Below are 17,944 nucleotides of genomic sequence, written 5' to 3'. Positions count from 1 at the left end.
TGTTTTTCAGTCCTGAGCATGCGCAGAATAATTTAGATAGCACTGTTCTGGCAGGCAGTAGTGCCTGCCAGAACCCACCTCTGTCTGCATTGTATATAAATCCACAACTAAAATCAGAGCTTGTATTAAGTGATGAGCTTAGTAGATTTGTTGAGGGTGGGACTAAGACTTTGATACTGGGAATCTAGCTATGCCCCAAATAAAGAGAAAATGTTTTATAAATGATTTATGCAGAGAATTAATAGATTTATCTTAAGAAAATTGATGCTTGATGGGGATTGGAATGGAGTGATCCTCCCACAACTAGACATAACTTCTGAGAAAAATATTAAAATCACTCTAGACAAATTACTAACAGTTTCCCTTGATTTGATGGACAATTTAGGGCTGGTTGATATATGAAGGCAGAAAATGGTATTTCAAGAAAGTATACTTACTTTTGTGAAAGACATAAGATATTTTTCAAGGATAGATATGATTTTGCCTACAGAGAATTTGGCTACAAGGTTTCTAAGGTAGATATATTATCAAAGACTGTTTCAGATATGGATTTTTAGATTATTCTAATTTTTATGAAGAAAATGACATTACTTTAGAGAAAACAAGAATAGCTAAAGAAACAAAAACAATAAGGGAAGTATCTGAAGCTATAAAAAAGATTAAACTAGGAAAGGTGCCTAGACCAGATGGATTATCAGTTTTTTTTTCCTTATAAATGTTTTGAGCATGAAACTCAAGGGCAGGGGGTCGAATCCGGCCCACGGGGTATTTAGATCTGGCCCACGAGGGTGAGATACAGCAAAGGACCAGCCCATGGTGCTTCTGCCAGCAAAAACAGCTAATGAAGGCTGCATGAGGCATTCCCGAGCTCCATTTTTGCTGGCATAGGGCTGCAGGAGGCAGCTGAAAACAGCTCTGGAGCCCGTTTTCACTGGCAGAGAGCTTGGATCACCACAGGTGCCCCTGGCATGAGTGACATCGAGTTGACCACACCAGTGGTGGGTTTTCATTTTTTTTTACTACCGGTTCACTCATGTGCGCACGTGATTCTTCTGTATATGCGCAGAAGCCTCCATGCTGGTGAGTGGAGCCTCCCACTGCTGCTACCGTTTCACCCGATCTGGGCTGAACTGGGAGCAATCCATCTCTGGGCCGTATCCACCCTGGTCACCCACCCCCCCGTGGTCAAACACAACCCTGATGTTTACATAGTAGTACATTCTATAATAATATGCTATATACTAATATAATAATACAGTATATAATAAAGTATGCATGAGAAAAATAAAGTGTTTAAAAGTGTTTTCGTGTTAAACAGGAAATAAGACAAGTTGAGATTCTGAAAAAGAAAACTGGGACATTTAAAAACAAATACATATGTATGATGGTGAGGTAGAAGAAAAAAGCAATGCAAATTTGACCTGATGGTCATGTGGGTATGTAAAACTATCCACATGGGACATGAGAACCACTTCCCTTCCCAAATAAAGTTTGTAACTCAGAATCATACCAGCAAATACTCTTTTATTATATTTGTTCAATTTGCCATACTATAATTTTAAGACTGTTTCATGAACATAAAGATCAGTATGAAAGTAATGGTTTGAGAATAAGTCAATTTCAATTTTTAAAACAAAAGTAGCATTTTTCACATACTTCAGTTTTTACACAATTACTTCCTCAACAACAACAAAAATATTTTCAAGTTTTTCCCCATTGCACTTGTTACCACCAGAATTACATGAAAGACTTTACAATACAAAATTACAAAGAGGGGCAGAATCTACTAGTACAAAACAGATAGAGACTATGTAAATCTTAAATTGAAATGTACTAGGTGCTCAATGAAGAATTTCAACCTGTGACTTCTGGTGAACTTTTCAACATTCATTTATATGGATTTTTTTTTCTTTTCCTGAAAGCGTCCTTTGTTAAAGAGGAGAATATTAGTGGTATCCTGGAAACAAGGCCAGGACAGACTTATTTTGCAGTTCAAGTATTATAAAAGGGAGCCAAGATTTATGCACTGTGCTTTAAGTAGCGGCACTTTGAGATCATACAGGGAGAAGAGGCAAGTAGAATACAGCATTTTAGCTTATATGCATGTCCAAAGAATAAAACATTTCAAAATAAATTCCCCCAAGTCTAATTATTTGAGATCCAATTACAGTGTTAAGATAAACATCGGTATTACCTGTAAGTTAAATTGACCTAGTTGTTTTAAAAATATGAAAGCAATTCAAGATGTTCATAAAACAAACATTATTTTGCGAGAATGTGACAAGCAAGACAGTTGCTGCTCTTGGTCTAGATGCTTGAGAGATGATAATATACTTCTATCAGTATTTAGTGGCTGACTACGTCCATACCACTTGCCCATAAATCTTCCTGCCTTAATTTCTACAACAGAGATGGGCAACTCCCATCATCCAGCACAGGTAGCCATGCTAGCTGGATTGATGAGAACTGTTTGATAATATCTGAAAGGACACTTGGGCCCATCCCTATTCTAGAAGTTTAAAAAAAATAATTCTGACCATCCATGTCATATATTTTGGTTTATTCGACAAAGGAGCAACACCCAAACATAGTCCTGGCAAGAACAATAAGCATCTCATTTGCAGAAGAATAAAACTAAGGTTCACTTTGATTCATATGACTAAGACTAGGACACATTTCTACCTGCTTTTGCCTTCATTTTCACTATTTGGCTAATCAGCATCCTTTCTAAAGAGATGCCTTTCCTAAAGAGACAGTCGACAAAGAGGTATTTGAGAGTGTAATGTACTAGCCAGTTGTTCAAAGTAAAGCACCTTTATCCAGGCAGCTAAATTCAGGACTTTCAAAGGCTGGCTGCAGTAGTGTACTGTGCAAATTTTGCAGTTTGTTCTCATACATCAGTTGCATCCCTCTTTTTCTGTATTGTTAAATGAATCATAAGAACATGAACATTATCACTATAGCTTAGACTAGTTTCAGCAGAAAACATCAAACTGCTTTTCACAGTGCACCGATTTATTTCATAAAACATGTTCATGATGACCAAAATGTTAACAGTTTTCCACAATGGGGAGGCTGCATTTGTATTAGTTACAGCCTCCCCAATCCTCCTTTGTGAGGTGGCACTCACATTTACCACACTTGGTTTGAAGTTCCCCTGTGGAAGGAGCACTACTTCTACAGTTAGTTGTAAACACTTTCCTCAAAAGAGATTAAGTGGCATCTTTTCCAAAAGGATTCTCACACATGAGAAAACATTGAAAATTACAAAATGAGGAAGGGTTAAACTTGCAAATCAAGAAAATCAATCTTCTTAGCCCTTCACCGATTAATTAGGATCAAAGTTTTTTCTCTCTTAGTTTATTCTTCAGGTACTCATTTACAGATTGTCCATCACCATTGCTTAAATATTTATCCTTTCCAAATTTATGTTCTTGCTTTTGCCTTCTTATCTCTTTATACCGTAAGGTGATGTCACTGAAACAAACAAAAAAGAAGAATTGTTTCTTTTACTTTAAAAAAAAAGCAATAAATCTCTGTAGTTCCTTTCATTTCTCTAAAACAATTATAAACTACGTTTTGAGAATATCAAGCACCTGTTAATTCTGTTTAAAAAGTGTTATACATTTTAATCAGCCTTCCAAATAAACAAATTGGGAGATGATCCACTCTCAAACCCCACCCCACCCCCAACTCTTTTGATACTTAATGCAAAGCAGAAACGTCTGGGCAGCACTTCAGATCTGATCTCCAAAAAGTATTCCAGGGCATGCAGGAGAATGAATGTAGCATCTCTCTGCAATACCTTTAAGCAACTATATCTTCTCCTGGAATCCGGTGCTGCTACATGATCCCAATGAAAGGGTTGTGACCCAAAAATATGTTTATGTGGCACATTGAAACTGAATCCAAAGCAAGTAATCCTGCAGCCCTCCTTTCTCAGAGATGGGGAGCAAAAAATGGCCTAGCCAGATGTAATACATTCTGCCAAACAGAACCTCATAACCTAGGGTATGCTATGAGATATCTTTCTGTTCCATTTCTCTATTTCGATAAGAAAGAGCAAGAAATCTTCTAGATAAATTTCATTTGGGGGATTAGTTTAGTATACTAACTCTATCTCTCCTTTTCCTTGGATTCAGCTATCTTACTGATGAGATGGGTGGCATATACATTTAATAAATAAATAAATAAAATCTAAGGGGAACAGACTGTTTGCTTCTTTCAGAATTATAGGGTAACTAGTGTTATAATTAAGGCTTTATTAAAAGTCTTTGATCAAAGGGTTACCTAGCTATCAACAAGAACGTCAGTTTCTATTAGTGAGTCCCCCAGCTTTGGCATCTTGAAAGGTGGGTGCTTGTTCATGTGTTCAATAACTTTTATCATAGTATTTTAAAATTCCCATACAAACAACCTAAAGATTACAGGCCTAGCTAGACAGTCAAGAATCAAATTTTGCTTACTGAATGAAAAAACGCCAAACTGTCCACGCAAGCACAAGCATGATTCCAAGGATCCAACATTGAGTAATGTAGAAAGGAAGCGATAGTGTTAAAGTATATGGATCATATTTTACCACTATAAGGAACTCTGTAGCTGTAATAGCAGCAACCAGCCAAGCTTGCTGACCCAACTTCTTATAGAATTTCCTGCAATAAAAAAAAAGTAATAGCATATAGGTACAAGACATATCTGTACCCAAAATATTATACACGAGGCAAATCCAGAACATGCATTATCTTGAAATTTTGCTGCTTAAATTGAATTACTCCAGTTAATATTTTCAGTAATATTCTAAAACCATCATCTTGAGATCTCTATACTATACCCAGGAAGCATAGCTTTAGAAGCAACTGCTTTTCAGACAGACTCGTGTGCCCCAAAATCAGAGGCTGAAATAGGTGATCTTTGGGAATAGTCTATATCCTAGTAAAATATTTGATGGAGTAGATTACAGTCCATAAAATGTTACCCCATAAATAACAGTAAATGTCTATCATACAAATATTGATCAGCATGGTAACCCAAATTTCTATGTTGATAAAACTACATTTCATATACATACTGTATGGTACAGTAAATAAACCAGGTTAGTGGTTTATTTACAATGGACATTTTTTCCCCCAAAGCATTCCAAAACAACAAGCAAATAACAAACTGATCTGTTGCTTGGGCAAGATGTCTGGACAGCCTATATGGCTTCCCTTACAACAGCTGTCTCCAACCTTTCCAGCTTGGCAGCCTGGCAGTGGGACAGAGAGGAGATGATTCCCTGTGAGTGACAGGGGTGTACGCGTGAGCACATGCAGCTCCAATTGCCGAAGCAGCAGGTGCGCACCCTGCTCATACAAAAGGAGCTTTTCACACAAGCGCAATCACCTGTTGCTTGCACAAGTGGAGCTGCATGCATCCTCGCCCAATGCTTGTGCAGTCCGGTTATAAAGTGGGACCAGACTGCACAAATAGCCTGGTAGTTGGGGACCCCTGCCCTAAAAAATCTGTATGCTTCTGTGTGGTTTCTTGGTTGAGTTCTGGGGCAAGAGGGACAATGCTAGGAAGATTGAGCAGGATATGCACATACTTCATATCAGGGATGTTGGTAAAGGAAGGAAGCAGGGAGGGGAGACACTGCAAAGATCTGTCTGTGGACAGTGTGCTGGCGCAGCAGCTTACAGATAGGCTGGGAAAATGCTCAGAAGTCTGAATAGAAAAGTATTATAAATGAGGGGGAAGGGTGCTGAGAAGTTTGAATAGATATATGCTGGCTGGTATATTCTGGAATAGCAGCATTGGGAATTTCTTTTCCCCAGCCTGGCTTCTGGCCCACCCTGTACTTCTTTGCTGATAACATCTGAACAGTTGAAAAAAAAAAGAAATAACTTTCCTAAAGTTAGAAGAGAGAGTGATGCTACATGGAGGACTGTTTCGAAATGCTTGTGGCCAATGTCTCAGAAAAGGAAGGAAGGAAGGAAGGAAGGAAGGAAGGAAGGAAGGACATAGAGGTGGGTGAGGATTTAACAACAGACAGGTTTCACAGATGCTCCCTCTTGAACAATCTGTTACACAATGGTACCTAAGTAATTATCGTTAATTGGTTCCCAGAAGCGCAACGAATACCAAACGAACAATGCGTATGATAAAGAATAATGTATTGTGTCACAAGGGAGCTGATGCTAAGAAGTTCGAGATTGTGCATTGAGTACCAAGCAAACAATGGTTACTGGGACAAAATGTCCATGTTAAAATGCGTTGAATACCAAATTTGATGGTACCTTTATACTAAAGCTGTTTAGTATAAAGGTACCACTGTATTCACTGTGCTGCAATATTATTACATTAATACTTTAGCTTTTTAATAAAGAAGAGAAAGTATAGCAATTTCACATAGTTAATTATAAATAAAGAATTTACGCAGATCATTTTGCTATACCTAGAAGGCAGACTTATACGGCGAATTCTGAAGTAACAACTCTTAACAAAATTCTTAAAATTTTCAGTGCTTGTTTTTAAATCTAGTACCTATTAGTTTTTCCATACTGTATCTTGTTTCTGCTGTGTTAAACCAACACCCTGGAAAAATCTACATGAGGGATTGCTGGAAACAATAGCAACTGCTACAGCAAGGAATGTCAATCCTATAGCTCTTTAATCTATTTTCTAATGCTAAGAATCCTACTGAACTGCATGTTTACATTTCTCCAAATATGACCTTGTATTCTGTATCACCAAACCAAATACAGTAAAACCTCCAGAGTTGACCACCTCCCTACACTGACCACCTCCCTAAGATGACCTAATTTCCATAGACTATTATCACTCTTATTCTAGCAGCTATGTTCCACATAGAAAACAAGACACAGGCTGCAAAATGGTATGACCTATTGACATTCCTTTACAAACCTTCCTTAAACAATCACCAGAGCCCATCCAGAATAGGTAAAGGCAAGGCCTTGAGCCTCTTTCTTGTACATTTTGTACATTTATGACTCCATCAGGATCCAATCCAACTGGGTCTACAAGCATTAAAGACATGCCCACGAGGCTCCTCCTACCCAGCTTAGACTCAGTCGATCCTTCGCTTAGCTGTGTATATGTGTATGTATGTATGTATGTATGTATGTATGTATGTATGTATGTATGTGTGTGTGTGTGTATGTATGTGTGTGTGTGTGTATATATATATATATATATATATATATATATATATATATATATATATATATATACATACATATATACACACATACACACATACACACACACACACACACACACACACACACACACACACACACACACACACACACACACACACACACACACACACACACACACACATATATATATATATATATATATATATATATATATATATATATATATATATATATATATCCTTGCTAAATAATTTGATTTTAAACTAAATTCTAACTAAAACTTTCCAAATTTCTTCTAATTGGCTCTCTTTTAAATTTAATTCAATTGGCTCTGGTTTCTTTCGCTTTGGAGGCTTCGTAGCCTCTAAGGGGCTCTTGCCTTGTTCTTGCTTGGCTCTAATCGTCGCGGAGATTAGAGCCTACAAGGTTTTTACCTCAGGCTCTGCTAATTTGCTGATTGCTGCTGCCATGCCGCCCGAAAAGCCGATCGCTGCAGCTGCGCTGCCAGAAGACCTTGAGATCATCTTGATCTTGCCGGCTGAGGACTCTTCAAAACGCGGCAGCCGCACCAAAGCTGCTTGACTGCAGGGCGTTTCGTAAGCCGCTGCTCTTCCTTGCCGCCTCAGCAGTGTTCCTCCTTTTGGCCTCAAACGGCTCTTTCGGCTTGGGCGTTCATCCTCTGGCACCGAGGCATTTGTCAGGTGGCAAATTCTGTTAAGCGTTTAGCCGCCTTCTCGGTTCACTCCCTCAGGCCTTCCTCAGGGCCCTATCTACTCAGATGGCAGGCGGGAAGCCTGCTGCGGCCATTTTAGGTGCTCTCCTCAACCGTGAGTAATGCCAACCAACGAGACCACTATTACACAGGGGAATGATCCATCTTCTCCGGCCATTATTTCTCCTCCAGTCCCCTCAGAGCCCAGGAGCAAAAAGAGAACCACTGCTTCTCAGCCACCTACAGCCAAGGAAAATGCTGATGGAGGAGGCAGAACTGATCCTGATCGCTCCTCGGTGGCCTCGCAGACCCTGGCTTGCTGATCTGCTGAACCTCTCGGTAGCTCCACCATGGCAATTTCCTCAGTTTCCCTCTCTTCTCCTTCAACGTTCCAGCATCCCGACCTTCCTTGTTACGACTAACCGCCTGGAGATTGAGCGGACACAGCTCTCTTGTCTGGTGCCATAGAAAGGGCATTGCTCCTTTAGTCTTCTATCCCTCATATTTTCCAGTTCCTTCAACAGGGAATAGATCTAGGACTCTTGCCAAACACTCTCCATCGCCAGGTCGCGGCCCTGTCCTCCGTCTTCTCACTGACTTCCACTCAGCCCCTTTCTCATGACCCGCTTATCCGTCGCTTCTTGAGAGGTGCCACAAACATCAATCCATCAACAATACACAGGTTTTTGACTTGGGATGTCTCCAAAGTCCTGGACTCTTTAACTCAGACCCCCTTTGAGCCTTTACATTCTGTATCTTTATATGATTTGACTTTAAAAGTGGTTTTTCTTGTAGCCATAACTTCGGCGAGGCGTATTTCCGAGCTGGCAGCGTTGTCCATCAGACAAGATTTATGCATCTTTCATCCAGATAAGGTCGTCCTCCGCCTTGATCCAGCTTTTGTACCTAAGGTAAATTCTGTATTCCACAGAGCCCAGGAACTGGTGCATCCCGGTTTTTGCCCTCAACCATCTCATTGGCTGGAGAGTAACTGGCATTACCTTGCTCTACGCGTTTATATTAAACGAATTGCTGTTTTCAGGCACTCTGAGGCTCTTTTCATGAAGTTCCAACCGGGAAGTAAGAAAGGCTCCAAGGCCTCTTCTGACATTGGTCGTTGGGTATGAGCTGCTATTTCTAGGGCCTATTCCGCCCTCTGTCTGCCTGTTTCGCCCAACATCATGACGCACTCCACCTGCAGCGCGGCCACCTCTGCTGCCTGGTCATCTCAACCCTCAGCCACGTGGACTTCTATTTCTCCATTCATCTGCCACTACGAGCTCGACAGATATGCCTCAGCTGACACTTCATTCGGACGGCGCGTGTTGCAGCAAGTTTATAAGATTATTAAATTCTATTCAGGACCCCCCCGATGGGACAGATTGGGCTTTGGTATGTCCCATGCCTGGATGATGTCTCCAACTACTAGGAGAATGGGCATTGGTTACTTACCTGATACGCCCTTTCTCGGGACAGTGGAGACATCATCCAGCCCCACTCTTTCTTTATGTCTTTTACTTTGATTTTTCTGTTTTTTTGCCTTGTGAGATAATATATATATATCATCTGAGACTGTTTACACAGTGGTCTACAACTCATGCCTTCATCTAATCTGGTAGGAGGAGCCTCGTGGGCGTGTCTTTAATGCTTGTAGACCCAGTCGGATTGGATCCTGATGGAGTTATACCCATGCCTGGATGATGTCTCCACCGTCCCGAGAAAGGGCGTATCAGGTAAGTAACCAACGCCCTATTTGCAGAACATTCAATGAGCATTTTAGCATCTAAAAGTAGTCTTTTATTTAAAAGAAGTTACATAAATCTTTAAACCGCCTAACAGAATGGTTTGCTAGAATAGAAGGGGAAAAAAAATCTTCATTAATCTTTGAAAATACACAGAAACAGAAATATGCCTTTATGTTTGTTTTATAAAGGAATAATTCTGTAGACAGTTTGCTTTTAACTTCCTCCTACTAAGAAGTGTAGGACTAAACATAAGATTCTTATGTTTGTGAAGAAACTGAAACTTTAGTGGAACTGGGAAATACTGACAGTAGTCATTTTCTCTGTAATAAAAGTTAAGAAAAAGGACATTTTTACATATGGGATCGTTTTGGGGGGGTCTTTTCCCTTGGATGTCCATATCTTCTATTGGAAAAGAATGGCAATTCAGTGAATTAGTAATGAGGGGTTGGGGATTGATGAAGCTTCCCTTTTCCAACCTTATGCCATGTGGTTGAACAGAGGGCAAAAGAATAAGAGATTGTTTTTCAACTCAAACACAAGAACCGAAAAATGGATCAGAATACTTAGTTTGAAGCAGGAAGTATATTCCATATCAGTAGGTTCAAAATGAGGGGTCAGGGAATGGTATAAATGTCATTGCTCAATATCCTGAAATCCAACTAAAGTCGTCATTTTTAGCCATTCTTCCCTGCTCTGGGAATGAAAGACCAACAAATGATCTCCATAAGATATTGGAATCCTAGATACTAAACACAGACATTTCTCTGATAGTCAGAGATAAAACATTATGCTGAAAAGTTGTGGGGCCAACCAGTTTGCTTCATTATCATTTTAATTATGTGTACTGTTGTTTATGTTCCCTTCCCCTTTCAGTTGTTCGCCGCCCTGAGTCCCTCCTGGAGAAGGGCGGCATACAAATAAACCAAATACAATACAATACAATACAATACCAAACTTAAAACAAAATTACAACAAAACAAAAGATGGATCCAATTAGATGGATCTGGGTTCTAGTATTTGATAAACAAAGCAAACAGAAATAACAAATAATAAGCAGGCAGCTGTTTATGCATTGCTTAGTGAGGCCATACTGCTGTAAAATATGAATATTGTAAAGTCCCTTTATAGTGCCAGTAAACCAAGGTTATAAAAATCTTTAGGGTAAATCCAGATTTAACAACATCCTCAGGCTAAGACATTGCTTTTAAAATCCTCTCCAACATTTTCCTAAGCAAAAATCTATTGCATTCCAATTAGTCTGAATCATAAACTTCATTCAAGCTGTTGTGCACTACTATACATCTGAAAACGGCATGCAGCAAAGTAATGTAATAAAGCACAAATGTTAGTTTGTCAAGCATTATAAGTCTGAGCAGTGGAAAAAAAGTATACTTTCCCTTGAAATAACAGATGGATTCATTCACTATTTTGGTGAATAATGTTTCTCAACAACTTGCAGGAAACATCCCAAGTTCTAAAAATAAAGCAACTGAGTTTAAAGAGAAATAACTTACGGATCATCCATGAAATCATATATCTCTCTCATGGCTACTCCTCCCACATTCACATAGAAGACAAGTCGCAGCAGTACCAAGTAGTGTTCTGGAGGCATCCACAGGACAAATTTCAAGTAAAATGTATTCAACTCTGCCAATAAAAACTGACACATACCATTCAATCACTTAGGAGATTTCCTGTTATTCAATGTCACAATTCTTCAAAGTGTATACATTTGAATGCATGAAATGTCTTGCCAACGAAATACTATCAAAGTTAACAATCTTAATAATTCTTAAAAATAAAGCTGTTAATGATTAATGATAATTAATCATTATCATCTACATTTTCTTGGGATGCTGCTATTTCCCTATTCTCATTTATTACACAAAGGAAATTTGATGAAATGACCAGGTACTTCAATGTCTAAATGAGATGTGGTTGTCCATGCAGCAATTACTGATATTCAAAATTATGTAAGTGAATTGTTAGAAAAAACATAATTATTCAGTACAAAGTTACAAACTCAAAACATCACAGTGATTTTAACCTCCCAATCACACCATTTTAAGACGACCACTTCTTTCATATAAATTCAGAAGATCAAACTTTTAAACAAATGTATTCAAACAATAAAGTCAGATTTTCATTCAAGATGACCAATTTTGACAAATGTAGGAAAAATGTTCTTTTCTTCCTTTCTTTTTCCCCAGATAAATGTTTGTATTTGATCAGAGAACACCAAGCGCATCCTTGTCTCTAACTACAGTCTCAGAATTACCTTTTCTTCCCTACCAGTTGTCCTATTTAAATTCTACCAATTATGTGCATATGTGAATGAACTACTTTTGATGGAGAGGGTTTCCCCTTCCTATGGTCTGTATTATCAGGGAATCATTTACAGTATAATAAATACTGAAATAAAATGTGTTTGTTGCATGTGAATACTCATCCCTTAACCGAAACAATTTATATTTCATTTAGTATTTATATAGTCTTCTAAATTAAATGGGACCATTGTGGCCTCTTCCTTCCTTCCTTCCTTCCTTCCTTCCTTCCTTCCTTCCTTCCTTCCTTCCTTCCTTCCTTCCTTCCTTTTCTTTATTTTGCTCTTAGCATGAAAGCAGGAATTCTGGGAGATAAATTGTATTTTGATTATGTCAAATTTAAGGAGTCTGTGGGAAAAAGCAAGAAATCTGTTTACAGTATTTTGAAAAATAAAAGAAAACTATTTGAAATACTTATATTAGTTCATTGAAAGAAATTACCCTTACAATAAAAATAATACCACACACTGCTAGCCATCTGCGAAGGCTGGATGCTGGCTTCCACTCAAATTTAACCCAACTGTATGGTGTGAATTGAAAGGCAATTCTCTTCATTTTACCTCTAGAGGGGAAATTAAAAATATTTCATGTTAATTTTTTAAAAAAACTTTCTATTAAATAAAATGTGATTAACAAAAACATTGAAAATAGCATAAATAACATAAACCCAGAAGTAATGAAGAAACTAAAAACAAAACAACAAAAATGTTTGAGAGTATATAGAAGTATTTTTGTAATTTAAGAAATAAAACAATACTTCACACAACTATGTTCGACATTTCTACCCTAAACGACATTTGTATAAATGGTAATAATCCATCATTAACCTATTATTTTATTTCACAAACATACCATTTCATAATATTTATGGAACTTATAATTATTAATTTATCTTAAGTTAAAACTATTTAATCTTAATGTAGGATTCATTAGCATTAAAGGTGATATAAGATTTGCATTTTTCTGTCTTAAATGTAAAATTTTGTAACTAAACATACTTATATGTGGGAATATTCCAAAGTCCTTGCCATTTATATGTTTTCAAAGAAAGCCACCCCAATGTCTTCATTCCGCAGTAAATGCCAAGTCCATTGCATAAGATTACATCCATAATCCACTACAAATAATAATAATAATTTAATGATTCATCACAATCTCTACATAACTGTGACTATAGCAATGATACTGCAGTTTCTATGCAAAATATGCATACACCACACACACACACACACACACACACACACACAGCCCTTATAAAATACTAAATAGCACTTTAAAATAGCAATTATATATAACCAATATTTTGGCAAAACAGACAGCTTCTTAGCCCATAATGTGATTTCATTTATAGAATTATCATGTTATCTTCTGAACAGTAAATGATAAAATAATTCCATCCTACTCATTTTTCAGTTTTCAATCCATTAATCGGTTTGTTATTTTCTATATTAACCAGCTAGGATATATATCCTCAATTTTTAGTTATAAAATTTGGGTTGGTCTGACACTTTTTTCTAAATATTTCTTTTTATCAAGGCATATAATCTGTTGTCTCCTTAGACTTACACATTTCACTTCATCTTTGATTCTTTCCTTGCTGATTTTTTGTTCAGTTCAGAATGCATCATTTAACAAAAATAAACTTTTATTTATAAATGTCATTATTATTGTTATATTAACATGGAATGACTAGCGCAAGAACTCCAGCTGGTTTTGTGTCTAAAGTGGCAGTAGAATTCAGATGCCTTAACCACTACAGTAGTCCTTGACTTATGACCATTTGTTTAAGAATAGTTCAAAGTTATGACATTGCTAAAAAAAGGTGATTTATGACAGGTCCTTGAAATTATGACCACTGCATCACCTTTGTGGTCATGCTATTGTGATTTTCAAACCTTCTAAGCTGGTTTCCAACCAGCAAAATCAATGGGAGAAGGTGGATTCATTTAAAAATTGCAATATTTAATGACCAGATAATTTTCTTAATAAGTATGGTGACTAACTTAATCGGCATTAAAAAAAATAACAGTTGTCAAGAGCCAATTGTGTCTGGTCATTTGATGATGTAGGTGTGACTGAAATTCTGATCCCAATTGTGATCTTAAACTGGTTCTCAGGTTCATGTGTACTTGTATTTAATGTAACATTGGAAATAATAAAATAAACTGCCGATCATTTTCATGAATCCGAGGATATCAGAGTTGATTGCTAGATGGTCTCTAGAAAGAAGAGTCAATAAACATTACTCTTACCAAAGTTATTCATATTTAATAAGTAACTAAACTCTGTGAAGTGAGTTTTTGAAAAATGAATTTGCATCACTATATGCCAAATAATTTTTAAGAGAGTATTTAATACTTACATGATCCCACCAACATTCACTGAAATTTGGAAGCTGATGTTCTAGACTGTACTCCAGAAACTCAAACATTACACTGATAATCATGCACATCCACCAATCCCGAATCATTAGTGTCTAAGCAAATTATGAAAGAAGAAAGTTATTCTGCAGATCAGTCCAAATTTGCATTACCCAATATTGAAGAAAAAATAAGAAAAAAATCTCACTGACATTTAACATGTGAATAGGAATGGTAAATGCTTACCACGGTTTTCAAACATTATATATCTGCATTAATTTATGATATTTTAAAATAAAGAACAATATTCATTCTTATGTACAATGCAACACATCATTTAATAAATTTACAAAGCCATTTCCTTGCCAATGTTTTTTGAATGCTACTTTCCCTAATTATTTGCATTTTTATATGCATTGTTTTGTTTACAAAATCCAAAGGATAGTAGTATTCTGATTCATGTATTAAGTGAAGAAGCATAAATTAAGAAAACTAATGTTAAAATGTGAATCAAATTATTTTTTTCTCCAGCTCTGTTTATAATATATTGGAGACAGAACACCAACCAGTAGTCCTTTGAAGATGTCCTAGACATCAGGAACAAAGGCTCTCAAAAACATCCGCAGCACAAAATATTGAGTTTACTTTCAAGCAGGAACTCAGAATTACTCTCTAAATTCCAAGAATCATTCTGGACAAACAGTCCTATGAGAAGAAACTTGGTTTCTGTTTTTCTATTTTGAATAAAAAGGAAAATAAAATTCGACCACTATCCATGCATATATTATAAAACTCAAAGTGAATAAAGCATGAGGCTTGTCTTTCTGCTTAATTGGAAGCAATTGCTCTTAATAAATATTATTAAGTGCTGAGAAACGTAATTGGGGCTCTCTGCTACACAAACACAAGGTATCTTCTGCATGGGTGATTATTATAAAAACAAAGTTATTTTGCCATGTGTTGTTGAAGCCTACAGCTGAATTATAGTGTATACCTTTGTAGCAGAACACAAACCTGAACCATCATATCTGTTCACCAATGAATAGTTGGGTTATGATTCCATCCTGATTCACTTTATACAGTGTATATTTTTCTGAATTGTCTGATTATTTTCTTCCATCTCTAGTTAAATACAATATTTGTCAATGAATATTTTCTATTTGAATTGCATTTTTCGCTGAGTGTTTAAAATGACAAAGTGATGATCTTTGGATAGATGTTTAAAAAAAAAAAAAATGAATATTCTTAATGATTTAGGTAGAAGTGAAAATTTTCCAAAGAGCTGACTGTTCTATAAGTCCAATAAAATGGTATGTTACAACACTACAACAACAGTAGTATTTCTAATATCAAAAGCAGTTTAATAATGAAGGAGTTGGAATAATGAGGATGTAATATAAAGTTTCCTGTATTCTAATAAATGATATTTTAAGTGAAGGAATGCTGTTTGATAGTGGAATGTCAATCCAACATCTCAATAAGAACACATGCATCACTTTTCATAAATACAGAATTATGCAAGCATTCAAATCAATGAACTGTGGACATCTGAACACAAATTATATGCATGTTGAACATAGCATAACCTTTGAACATTACTCATGCAGAGTTACTAAACAAGAACTTTCCAGAATTATGCTGAAATCAAATACTTAAGATATAATTTCTGATGGTCAATTATTGATAGATAAAATATAGGGCAATAGGAATATGTAAATTTTACTGCAGAATGCACACTACAATGTAGTACTTTTAGTCTACTGCTATTACTTTCAAATAGTAGCATAAAATGTTAGCTTAAAAGTAGAAAAATGTCTTCTTATGCCAACATTCTCAAACTAACATTCCAAATACATTTTCCAGCTGCATGAAATGTCTGAAATTATTAGCCAACTAAAGGTGAAAAATGTTTGCTTCAGGTTTCTATCAAAATGATGCATTTCAACTACATTATAAAAAACCCATGGGAAGGATTACAACTTTAAAATTGGCCTCAAGTAATATCAATTCCAATTGCAAAACAAAACAAAGGTTACTTTCTCAGTATTTATTGTATGTGTAAACACTATTTTTTAAAAAATTAGGTAGTGAAAGGTCTAAATAGTGTTTTCAAAATTCATCTCTTTGGGACTGTACTCAATTGAACTGACAGCTAAAGACACATTCCGGTAGTTCTTGAATTATGAGCACAATTGAGCCCAAAATTTATGTTGCTAAGCAAGATAATTAAGTGAGTTTTGTCCCATTTTACAACCTTTCTTGCCACAGCTGTTAAGTGAATCATGGCAGTTGTTAAGTGAATCATTTGATCATTAAGCAGATCTGGCCCTTCCCATTAACTTTGCTTGTTGGAAGCTGGCAGTGAAGGTCACAAATGGTGATCACATGACCCCAGGACAGTGGAACTGTCATAAATACATGATAGCTACCAAGAGCCCAATTTTTGATCATGTGACCATGGGGATGCTGCAACAGTAGTAAGTGTGAAAAACAATCATGTCACTTTTTCAGTACCATTGTAATTTCAAAGTCACGAAATGAATAGTAGTAAGTCAAGAACTACCTTTATACCTGAACTGATTTTTCTGTCAGCATATCATCACTATATGGAGGAAGTCAGGTCTGCTGTTATGATAGCAAAAAGCAACTAGAGTAGCCTTCATTATGAACTTATAGTCCCGGGATGGCGAACCTATGGCACGCGTGCCATAGGTGGCACACGGAGCCATTTGTCAGGGCACACGAGGCATTGCCCTATCAGCTGGCCAGCACGCATGCACGCGCTGGCCAGCTGAGTTCAACCTTTTTTAAAGCCATTTTCCACCCTCCCCAGGCTCCAGAAGCTTTATAGCAGCCTGGGAGGCGGAAAGAGCCTCCCCCGCCCCTCTGGAGCGCAAAAAAACAGCCCTATTGGCAAACAGGAAGTTCGGGAATGAACTTCCGGTTTGCTCATAGGGTCGGTTTAAGCCCTCTGGAGGCTTCAGGAACCTTCCCTGAAGCTTCCGGAGGAGTAAAAGGGACCATATGAGCAAACTGGAAGTGACTTCCGGTTTGCTTTTAGGGTCCTTTTTTGCCCTTCGGAGGCTTCAAGGAAGCCTCCTGAAGGTCCCTGAAGCCTCCAGAGGGCCTCCGGAGAGGTAGGGGAGGCTCTTTCCGCCCTCCCCGCGCTCCTATAAAGCTTCTGGAGCCTGGGGAGGGCAAAAAAAGCAGGGAAAAATGGGGGGGGGTCGCGCTTCTCTTGCGCGCATGTACACTGGGGCGGTCGCACATTGCATTATGAGTGCAGCACACCTGCGCACGACCCTCCCTGTGCTCCCCCCTTATGGCGCGCGAGCCAAAATAGGTTCGCCATCGCTGTTATAGTCAATGAGGACTAGAAGATTTAAGACTAAAATAAATTTGAGTAATTATGAAGACAAAAGTTGTTTCTTAGCTAGGAAAACAATTTCTTAGAAATAATTACAAAGCAGATTTCATTTCTCTATTCAATTTACTTTGTATATTAAGATGAAAATAGTGACACATTTATGTGCCCATTAGTTTAATCATAACATAGCTAGCTGTTTTAAGTCTTATATTAAAATAGCTTAATACTTTAACTGATTAAGATTTAAAGATATTCAACAGAAAAACAGAATTTTAC

At 37.2% G+C, this 17,944-nt stretch overlaps 1 protein-coding gene across 1 annotated transcript in view; it reads right to left on the bottom strand.

Moving 5' to 3' along the window:
• Positions 1 to 1,507: 1,507 nt before the first annotated feature.
• The window catches only part of PTDSS2 (phosphatidylserine synthase 2), a 37,090-nt gene continuing 20,653 nt past the window's right edge, over positions 1,508 to 17,944 (bottom strand). The window contains exons 7-12 of the mRNA XM_014070267.2: positions 14,304 to 14,417; positions 12,940 to 13,058; positions 12,389 to 12,503; positions 11,132 to 11,277; positions 4,467 to 4,652; positions 1,508 to 3,477 (exon numbers count right to left, since the gene is read on the bottom strand). Of these exons, the coding sequence (XP_013925742.2) occupies positions 3,339 to 3,477; positions 4,467 to 4,652; positions 11,132 to 11,277; positions 12,389 to 12,503; positions 12,940 to 13,058; positions 14,304 to 14,417 (819 nt within the window). The 3' untranslated portion in view covers positions 1,508 to 3,338. The remainder of the gene's footprint in view (positions 3,478 to 4,466; positions 4,653 to 11,131; positions 11,278 to 12,388; positions 12,504 to 12,939; positions 13,059 to 14,303; positions 14,418 to 17,944) is intronic.

Source organism: Thamnophis sirtalis, unplaced genomic scaffold (genome assembly GCF_051295495.1).
Source record: "Thamnophis sirtalis isolate CommonGarterSnake01/CBP01778 unplaced genomic scaffold, rThaSir2_p1.2 scaffold_1, whole genome shotgun sequence".
In the NCBI taxonomy this organism is placed as follows: domain Eukaryota; kingdom Metazoa; phylum Chordata; class Lepidosauria; order Squamata; family Natricidae; genus Thamnophis; species Thamnophis sirtalis.
This window is presented reverse-complemented; position numbering and strand designations above follow the sequence as displayed.